At 40.6% G+C, this 10,742-nt stretch overlaps 1 protein-coding gene across 1 annotated transcript; it reads left to right on the top strand.

Annotated features, from left to right (window-relative positions):
* Positions 1–4,717: 4,717 nt before the first annotated feature.
* LOC102723060 (peroxisomal biogenesis factor 6-like) lies at positions 4,718–10,367 on the top strand. The gene is made up of 16 exons (XM_040524300.1): positions 4,718–5,009; positions 5,269–5,390; positions 5,489–5,577; positions 5,685–5,720; positions 5,933–6,026; positions 6,222–6,264; positions 6,353–6,450; positions 7,334–7,398; positions 7,475–7,971; positions 8,046–8,112; positions 8,196–8,297; positions 8,445–9,010; positions 9,110–9,248; positions 9,343–9,411; positions 9,546–9,785; positions 9,872–10,367. The coding sequence occupies exons 1-16, from the start codon at positions 4,795–4,797 to the stop codon at positions 9,983–9,985; spliced, it is 2,556 nt and encodes an 851-aa protein (XP_040380234.1). The 5' UTR covers positions 4,718–4,794; the 3' UTR covers positions 9,986–10,367.
* Positions 10,368–10,742: the final 375 nt, after the last annotated feature.

Raw genomic sequence — 10,742 nt, 5'->3', positions numbered from 1 at the left:
ATATTGCTAGCAATATTAGTATATATACAAAATACGATAGGGTCTATAGTAATAGAAGATAAAGTTTGTATATTAATTTTTGTATATTTATAGAAATAAGAGTCGTATATCAAATCCAATTCTACTAGCTCACAAAAATTACTCGAAAAAGCCTCCAAGTTAAGTAGTAGTCCTATTATTATTATTATTATTATTATTATTATTATTATTATTATTATTATTATTATTATTATTATAAAGTCAATTTAAGTTTGACTAAGTTTAAAGAAAAATTAAATGTAGTAACATTTTTAACACAAAATAAATATACTATAAAATATATTCAATGTGTATTTAATGAAACTAATTAATTTAGTGTTGTAGATGTTAGTGCATTTTTTTGTAAACTTTCTTAAAATTTTATAAAAAATGACTTTAGACAAACCTAAAATAAATTATAGTACGACTAAAATGGATGGAATATATAAAACTAGGACATTAATAAATAATGTGCTCCAATCATGCACATTTATATAGTAACCACCATGTGACGTTCTGGCAAATTAATATATATGTACCAAAATTGGGAGCAAGCAGTATTTTAAATTTTGCGGCGAACATAATGTAAAAATATACTACATATATATGATTGGCGTACATAAGTATCCAGCTAAAACGGGATGTAATGTTGGAAATGAAATAATTAAGGAATGAATATATATATATATATATATATATATATATATATATATATATATATATATATATATATATATATGTGGGTGTACTTTAATTTCTCAGATCGATTGGACGACATAAAAAACAAATGATCTGTACTTTCAGCTCATGGGTGACACTTGCTGACAAGCTAGAGCCTCATTTAACGTGTTTTTTAAAGAACTTGACCTAACACCGTGACCAATCAGCCAGTAATAAGCTCAATCAATTTGTTCGATGCATCACTCCAGCCATGGTGCACACATGCATGCATGCGCTTAAAAAGTTGTCTTGCTCGTACGGACTGTCCATTAGAATAAGAGCAAGTATATAGTAATAAATATATATTAGACGCACAACAATGTCTTTATGTTTGGGATTATAATGTGTTAATAGATGCAGCTAGCTTCTAGGCTGTGGACCTGTGTTGGTGATAGATGGTGACCAGGCAGGCCATCACCTTTAGTTGATCCCATATGAGATGGATGTTCTCTGTCTCGAAATATAAATATTACGTATTTTGGAAAAAAAATGTAACCAGTTAATATGATAAGACACCTAAAGATTGTTTTATTTCAAGACATTTAAATACTGTGAATATATATCTAGCTGTGACTAATCACTAAGTATATGTTTAGTTCTAGGGATGAGATGGGTGGGGACAGAGTCAACTCATCCCTAACCCTGTTTGGTTGGTGGATGGGTGGGATGGGTTGGACCCAGAAGGGTAATATTCTTTTCAGATCCAGGTCCAACCCATCCCATCAAAATAGTAGAACGGATCCGTCCCAGGACGACCACGATATACAGAGAGGTGTTCATTTTATTTATTAAATTTATTTAAAATATATTACTTGTATAAATATATTACTTTAGATTATTCATATATTAATCCTAGTATTTAATATTTATTTTGGATATGAGAGGTAACATTTATCCCATCTCATCCCTTCAACCAAACAAAAAACAGGTCCAACCCATCTCATCTCATCCCTTCAACCAAACAAAAAACAGGTCCAACTCATCTCATCTCATCCCTTCTACCAAACAAAAAAACAGGGTCCAACTCATCCATCCAACCAAACAGAAAAATATAGCCAACACATCCTACAATATAGGAATGGAGCCAACCCAACCCATCTCATCTAGAGTGTGTTTGGTTTGAAGGTTGAAATGGAATGGAACAGAATCAACCCATTCTTGCATGTGTTTGGTTTGAGAGCCAAATGGAATGGGATGAACCCACCTAGAAATATTCTGGTTAGATTCGGGACAAGTTGGTCCGCCAAAATCGGCTGGACCGCGCCGTCCCACCTCAGCCTGCGCAAGTTAAGCCATCGCATTTAGCTCAAATACAAATCGGCGTGCATGTGGCGACTCCGTTCGGCGGCGGCAGCGGCGACTCCGTGCGGCGGTTGCAGTGACGGCTCCTAGATCTGGCTAATCCCCCGCCTCCGCCCCCCCCCCCCCTCCTCGATTTCCTAGCATGGCGACGGCGCGAGCGGCACAAGCCTGGCACGACAACGACGCGAGCAGCGGGGGCCTCCCTCCTCCCTCGTGAGTAGCTCAGGCCGGCGCCTCATCCATTCTTGCCTGCGTAGCCGGGCTTCATTCATCCTCATTTGCACTAATAGTGAGTTTATAAGATAATGATACAAGTCATGGAGCGTGCTGAATTTTTCATCTTTGGCCCTCATGTATTCAGAACTGCAACTCTCATATAAGCTTTAGAATTTTGCAGCTCTTTTCATGTAGTATTTGAGTGAGAAGAACATAATTTGTAACAGACTGATCATTGTTCCTGATACTTTTGTATTATACTTCTTTATCCGTAGTTTCTAGTTTTTGAAACATGATTAACAATTAAGGGAAGATTTCTGAAATATGATTAGCACTTAACAGAAGGTTTAGGCGGTTCACATCTAGCCATCCTACCTTCGCCCCTCGAATCAAACATGTCACAGGTTCACCCTATTCCATCTTATTCCTCCAACCAAACAGAAAACAGGGTCCAATCTATCCTTTCAACCAAACAGAAAAATAGAACCAATCTATCCTGTAATCCAGAAATAGAACCGACTCATCCCACCTCGTCCACGAACCAAACACATCACTAACCAAACACATCCTAATTCCTCCGTTCCAAAATAAAACATACCAATACAAAATGAGGCACATTCACTAGTGAGAGTCTGGATGTGAGATATGTCTAGATCCATGCTACATTGCTTTATTTTTGTAACGGGAGGAGTAGCAAATACGCACAATTAAAGCTAGCCAATTAATTAAGCTATTCCATTACTTTTATTAGATGGAATTCGAAAAGAGGTCGTCCAGCAGTGAGTGTGGTGTTGGCGATGGCTACACCACCGACCGAGTCGTTGGGTGTGGGTGGGGGGTGGACCGGCCGGCTGCCGTGTCGGATCCACGTCAAAGTCCGACCCGGACACGTCACACACGACGCCGACCACTGCTTCACGTATTGCTTGCTACTTGGCTCCAGCTTCCTTTCTGAACTGCCCTCCTCCGTTTGGCTGTTTCAGTGCAACGCGACAACCAAACAACTACTCGATCACCACGGCCATATATAACTGCACAAACCAAAGCCACTTTACCCACAAAATACTTTTTCTTCAGAAAAAAATTCAATAAACTAAAGGCGCGAAATTAGCAATGCCATGCATGTTTGTCTCCACAGGCACGCACAAACTTTACGACGTGGGTTTTCTAATAAAACGTACAAAACTTTACGATGTTGGTTTTCTAATAAAACGAACGAACACTTAGGACAAAAATGAAAAAGAGGTAATGGTGGTGAAGAACACAAGTGTAAAGTGGTAAATTAGTGATCGATATTTCTACTGTCCAGCTATCAATGTACTTAAAAAAGAAGGTGAGAGAAAAAATTAATTAATTCACTATATGTTGCATAGGTAAAAAAAAGTGGCAAGTCATTTTCACTCCTACGGCAAGCAAGTCCATTGTGCATTTGGCAAAACCGTTTGGGTGATTACCTCCTTTGGGTGGACAAAAGATACCCTAACCAAGACAATTCACATGCCCATGGACATCTCAAAGTGTGTGACTCACCTCACACGCAAAGTGGCCCGTTCAGATCACTTGCCTAGGGGAAATGTATTATAATCATGCTATAAATTGGATTTTTCTCCGCTACAAATGATTCCCATATAGAATATGAGCTGTCTCCAAATTTCAAGGTTATCCCTTTGGCTTTATTTAAGAGGAAAATTGACTACAATAATAGCTACTAATTTCTCCCCTTTTTCAAAAATGTATTATTACAAATTTATGATGTGCTATTATTTACAAATTGATCCACTATTTAAACAAGAGGAGCTGTCAAATTCACAAGTTAGCCTTTTTTTTAAGGACAAGTTATCCTTTTTTACTCTAAGAGAGAGAAAAACCGATTAGTAGTATATAATAGCTATTAATTTATCCCTTTTATAAATTTACTGCAAGTTTAAGATGTGGTATTATTCACAAATTCCACTATTGCAACAAAGAGAATGAGCTGTCAACAAATTATAGCTCTCATCGTTTCACTTTTTGGTGGAATAAACGAAAACACGTTTTTGCAAATGAAAAATAATTTGCAGGTAAAACTTTTATATACATGTCTATAGCGACTCAAAAGCGAAATATGTAAAAGAAACCAAGATGAAAAAACCACAAAATCAAGTTTAAAATTAAGTTCCAAAATTTAAATTTTGGCTTATAAGCAGTTGCAACTGCGAAACGATGGAGCCCTATATACATTCAAAAGTTGCTTTATACTAATAGCTACTCCATTATTTTTTTCTCCCTTTTTTAAAAAAATACTGCAAATAAATTAAAAATGCAGTTGAGTAATTATTATTTTATTACAAATTCCCATGTATCTAAGAAATACCATGTTGGGCGCCGCCATGGCCATGGCCATGTTCTTCTTCCCTTGAGTATATAAACCCCACCAACCCTTTCCCCTCGTCCAATTCGCTCCTCACATTTCGCACTCTTCTTCTTCTTCTTCCTCCAGTCCAGTGTGCGTTGGATCGCGTGCCTGCGGTTGCTAGCTAGCTAGGGTTTTTGCGCGCCATGGAGCAGAGGAACCTGTTCGTGTCGGCCCTCGGCGTGGGGGTCGGCGTCGGGCTGGGGCTCGCGTCGGCGAGGTGGACGGCTCCGGGGGACGGCGAGGGCGGCGGCGCGAGGGTCGGCGTGGGCGTGGCGGAGCTGGAGGCGGAGCTGCGGCGGCTGGTGGTGGACGGCCGCGAGAGCGACGTCACCTTCGACGAGTTCCGCTACTACCTCAGGTTGGTAGCACGTACGGCGCCGCCTCGCCGGCGGTGGTTCGATCGAGGATAGGATGATGTGTTCGCCGATTCGGTTCGCTTCGCGTCGCGGCGGAGCTGGTGTTCGCGTGCGATCCGACGCGGAAAGCGTGGCGTTGTTGTTGCTGCTTTTTTTTTTTTTCCCTTCCTCCTCGCCTTTTTGGGTTGTCGTTATTACGAGAATGATTTGGTTGGATACTTCCTCATCTGATGCAACTCCACTGGCTTTGTAAATTTGCAGCGAGCGGACGAAGGAGGTGCTCATCAGCGGGGCGTTCGTCCACCTCAAGCAAGCCGATTTGTCCAAGCACATCCGGAACCTCTGCGCCGCCAGCCGCGCGATACTGCTCGCTGGCCCCACAGGTTCGTGTTGCCTGGCTGTCTCTATATATGTTCATCTCTGTGTTCATCTCGTGAAAATGTGTGCTGTTTACTGATGCTGCCTGCAATGCGATGTGCAGAGCCTTACCTGCAGTCTCTGGCAAGAGCCCTGTCGCACTACTACAAGACCCACTTGCTAATCCTGGATGTCACCGATTTTTCGCTCCGGGTAAGTTGGAAACTGTTGCCGACTTTGCAACGCTTACTGTTCATATGTATCTTGCTGGCCAGTGCTCACACTGTTCTGAATTTTTCTGTTACTGAATACTGCTGTAGATCCAAAGCAAATACGGGAGCTCCAGCAAAGGCTTGGTGAGTAAACAACGTGCATACTTCTTTCCTTTGTGATGGATCGGACCATCGTGAATGATCGCCGACGCTGTTAAAGATAGCCTCATGTTTTAGTAGGCACAGATCATGGTCACACACTTACTTTGTGTATGCCAGCATAATTCATTGAATCTCTTTATTGTTAACTCGATGATGCTCGTGGAATTGCTGTTTGACATGCATGTTTTCTACAGGTTCATAACCAGTCCATTTCTGATACCACATTCGGGAGGATGTCTGATTTGATTGGATCATTCACAATATTTTCTAAAAGTGCTGAACCCAGAGGTATCAGTATCAGAACATTAAATTATTTTGTGCCACTTTGATTTTATTACAATAGATTATTTCAATATACTTTACTGTTTTAGTGTCTAACTCAAGATATGAAAACTCCCTACCATGTGCATGAACCACTTTATTCTTGCTCATTTGAAGATTTCTGACATTTCTTGTTCTGTTGTGCATCAAACACTTTTGCAGAATCATTGCAACGCCACACAAGCAGTGCAGATGTAAAGGCCAGGTAATAAACATGTTTTTTTCAGTTATCAAATGTGAGATGAACTGAACTTATGCAGTACTATTCACCCTTGCATTATTTTTTTTTTCAGAGGTTCTGAAGCAACTAGCAATGCGCCTCCACTACGGAAAAGTACTTCTGTGTCTTCTGATATGAGCGACGTTTCTTCGCAGTGTTCTGCACATTCAGGTGAACTTTGTTTGGTCATGTCTTCTGCTTCCGTTTTATTCATGTTATTTCGAGCATGTGCAGAATATAGTGTAGACTGCTCGTAGATCACAGTTACTTACCTCCACCAGTTTCGGACTGCTGGCATCCCCATTTTCTGGTAAAATTATGCATGCGTCTCTGTATAAGTCCATCAAAATGAAATTCAGACACCACCCACCTTTTCAAGGCATTGGCCATGCAACTGGATATGTAGTTTGTGTGGTGAAGCGTTTGAAGACATCACCTACCTTTTCAAGGAATGCAGCTATGCAAAAGAAACTTGGAATCAACTCTGTTTATAGGGTAAGCATAACACGCTCTTGCTGCCAAATAACAAGACTCTAAGGGAATGGTGGAGATCCTTCTACGAAATCAAACCGAAATCCCTGCAGAAAAACTTAATAGGATCCCTGATAACAACTTGGTGGCACATTTGGAAAAAGAGAAATGACAAAGTCTTCAACAGTCAGCACAACACAGCTATTCAAGTAGCCCACAAAATAAAACTAGAGATAGATTTAAGACGCTTGGCCTTTCGACCTTCATGAGAGTTTTCCCCCTCTTCTAGCAGCTTCCTCCCAATGTAATCTCGTTTCTTTTCTTTTCTCTATTTGTAACAACTTTTCTAATATATTCCGGCAGGACTTTTGCCGTCGTATTTTCAAAAAAAAATGAAATTCAGACGTGTGTGCATGGTCTTCTTTAGTTACTATATTTAGATCTACGTTTCAGAAAACCAAAGCCATCTTGATTATATATATTGTTTTTTCGTTGGTACCCGTAATATAGTAGAACAGGAAATAATAGTATGCTGAAGAAGTTTTTTTTTTTACGTTTTCCCCTCTTTTTTCTACTGATGCAGTTTCAGCTAGGCGAACCAGTAGCTGGTGTTTCGATGAGAAAGTTCTGGTACAGTCACTTTACAAGGTAATAATATACCCTGACTGAACTTGTCCAGCTGTCTCAAATTATGATTTTACTTAAACTGTGGCCACGTTTGTAGGTCATGGTTTCTGTGGCTGAAAATCATCCAGTTATTCTTTATATAAGGGATGTTGACCACCTCCTTCATAGATCACAAAGGACTTATTCTTTGTTCCAGAAAATGTTAGGCAAGTTGTCTGGACAAGTGTTGATACTTGGCTCCAGATTACTTGATTCAGATAGTGACCACAGGGATGTGGATGAGAGAGTTAGCAGCTTGTTCCCTTTTCATGTCGATATTAAACCACCGGAAGAGGAGTCCCATCTCGATAGTTGGAGAACTCAAATGGAAGAAGACATAAAGAAAATCCAGATTTTAGATAATAGAAACCACATCATAGAGGTACTGTCAGCGAACGATCTGGACTGTGATGATTTAAGCTCAATCTGCCAAGCTGATACTATGATTCTCAGCAACTACATAGAGGAAATTATTGTCTCAGCAGTATCATACCATTTGAACCACAACAAGGATCCTGAATACAAAAATGGGAAGCTTGTTCTGTCATCGAAAAGGTTTGATCATTTGTCTTGATATTCAGTTCATAATTAGTTTTTGTTCTTAATTTTTTGGTACAATTGTTTTACAGTTTGTCCCATGGACTAAGCATTTTCCAAGAAAGTGGTTTTGGTGGGAAAGAGACACTGAAATTGGAGGTAAATTATGGATATAAGGTTGCAAGAAATATTGTCCAGCTACTTTGTTAATGAGACTGACTATAATTCTCCTGTTTGCAAAGGATGATATGAAAGGTGCCAATGGATCCAAAAAACCTGATACGGAGAAATCGACCACATTGCCACTTAAAGATGGTGATGGTCCATTACCACCACAAAAACCAGTAAGTTTCGCTCATTATTTCAGTTTTTTTGTGGCTTCCGTTCCACCAATTCTGTAGCCTCCTAACTGTGTAAAGCCAACATTATAGTTTGTTGTGATCATTGCAAAGAATGAAGTTTTAACCGTCTGTGTTCTTCCTACTGAACAGGAAATTCCAGATAACGAGTTTGAGAAGCGCATCAGACCAGAGGTTATACCAGCCAGTGAAATAGGAGTGACATTTGATGACATTGGAGCGCTGGCTGATATCAAAGAGTCGCTTCAGGAGCTGGTAATGCTACCTCTTCGACGTCCCGATCTTTTTAAGGGAGGACTTCTTAAGCCTTGCCGAGGAATATTGCTGTTCGGGCCACCGGGAACAGGGAAGACAATGCTTGCTAAGGCTATAGCAAACGACGCGGGCGCCAGCTTCATCAATGTTTCCATGTCCACCATCACATCGAAATGGTTCGGGGAGGACGAGAAAAATGTCCGAGCGTTGTTCAGTTTGGCTGCCAAGGTGGCTCCCACAATCATTTTTGTTGACGAGGTTGACAGTATGTTAGGGCAGCGCGCTCGATGCGGTGAACATGAGGCGATGCGTAAGATCAAGAATGAGTTCATGAGTCACTGGGATGGTCTCTTGTCAAAGTCTGGTGAAAGGATCCTTGTTCTTGCTGCTACGAATAGACCCTTTGATCTTGATCAAGCCATCATTAGGAGATTTGAGCGCAGGTATGTTCAGATGTTGCATTATTTCGAGGGAGAAGAGATGCAACCGGTTGTTTCATGAAGAGATGATAATTCATTTCCTTTATTTGTTATGCTGAACAGAATCATGGTTGGCCTTCCAACTCTAGATAGCAGAGAGTTGATCTTAAGGACACTATTGTCAAAAGAGAAGGTCGACGAAGGTATCGATTTCAAGGAGCTTGCAACCATGACCGAAGGATACAGTGGCAGCGACCTTAAGGTTTGCGCACTGCTTTGAACTTGAATCAGTAGTAAGCTTCTATGCTAAAATTATCGGATTCAGTAAATGAAATTCTCTATTTTTTTTGTACCAGAATCTTTGTGTGACAGCTGCTTACCGCCCTGTTAGGGAGCTCCTCAAGAGAGAACGAGAAAAGGAGATGGTAAGATTGTGACTGCTCCGATGCTCAAACTTTCAGTTTGGCCTAGATTGCAATAGCCAATTATGAGAAATCACTTTCTGCTCAGCTTGTAGGCGTAGCATACTTGTCTAATTATACATCTTTTCATTCCTCAGGAAAGAAGGGCAAACGAGGCAAAAGAGAAAGGGGCTACTGCAGAGAATTCAGGAAATTCCACAAGTAAGAAGGAGAACCCAGAAAATCCTGAAAGTAAGGAGAAGGAAAGTTCAGAAAACAAAGAAGAGAAAACGGAAAGCAAGCCAGAAAACTCAGAAGCAAAGGCTGAAGGTGGAGATGGAGTGACTATTGATCTCAGGCCACTGACGATGGAGGACTTGAGGCAGGCCAAGAATCAAGTGAGTTACTGCAGTCCTGTCCTGACTAACACAGTTATAATGACATGAAACAGATAATGATAGTGAAACGTTGTCTGGTGATGCAGGTTGCTGCGAGCTTCGCCGCGGAGGGTGCTGTCATGAACGAGCTGAAGCAATGGAACGACCTCTATGGAGAAGGCGGCTCCAGGAAGAAGCAGCAGCTGACGTATTTCTTGTAGAGATCGTGAAAGTTTGCCCCATGCAGTTCTGGAGAACTCAGAGTAGAGTATGAGTTTGGTAGTGGGAAAGGATTACCATGTACAATTCTTTTATATACAGAACAAGTATTTTTATATACATCCTAGATTGTGATATTCTTCGTTTGTTAGTCTGTACTCATATTTGGATTGAGCGGTTTATATTGTATTATTCATGGATAAATTTAGCTTAGTTGGATTGATGTAAAGTTTAGTTTAGCTTAGCGGCTGTGATGTAAATCATCCCTTATGTTGAATAGTAGTATTAATTTTTCACCTCTGAGAATTATATGCTCTGATGATCAATCGAGCATTTCAATGTCTAATTTCAGGTTTTAACTTGAAGCAGCATACTAACTACATGGTTTTATGCTGCAAACAACAGGCCAGATTGCACCTCATGATTCCGTTCAGTCGTGAGTAGAAAGCAGATTTCCAAATGATAATGTCGCAAAAACGATGCTCTTACAAAAAAAAATGAGTTTTTTTTTGCAAGACTAGAGACCAGATTTGCGTAGTTCTATCCGAGGGCAAACTTGGACGACACAGCACGGGAGTAAGAGCTGTCCATCCATAGGTCCCTCGTTTGCTGATCTTACAACAGGGAGGAGCAAATTCACAACAAATTCAGAAATGGCAAGAGCTGCGATGACAAATGTATCCGTGGCTACAGATGTAATGGAACCGTAAACCAATCACACATCCACGAATTCACGGCCTCTGTTCCTTTCCTATGCGA

This window comes from Oryza brachyantha, chromosome 5 (genome assembly GCF_000231095.2).
Source record: "Oryza brachyantha chromosome 5, ObraRS2, whole genome shotgun sequence".
NCBI lineage: Eukaryota > Viridiplantae > Streptophyta > Magnoliopsida > Poales > Poaceae > Oryza > Oryza brachyantha.
This window is presented reverse-complemented; position numbering and strand designations above follow the sequence as displayed.

Bases quoted from the DNA above. Each gene is read 5' to 3' on its own strand.
- LOC102723060 (XM_040524300.1), top strand. From the start codon at position 4,795: ATGGAGCAGAGGAACCTGTTCGTGTCGGCCCTCGGCGTGGGGGTCGGC. The intron at 5,578-5,684 runs GTAAGTTGGAAA...ATACTGCTGTAG, and splicing joins TCACCGATTTTTCGCTCCGG to ATCCAAAGCAAATACGGGAG. The intron at 7,399-7,474 runs GTAATAATATAC...CCACGTTTGTAG, and splicing joins TGGTACAGTCACTTTACAAG to GTCATGGTTTCTGTGGCTGA.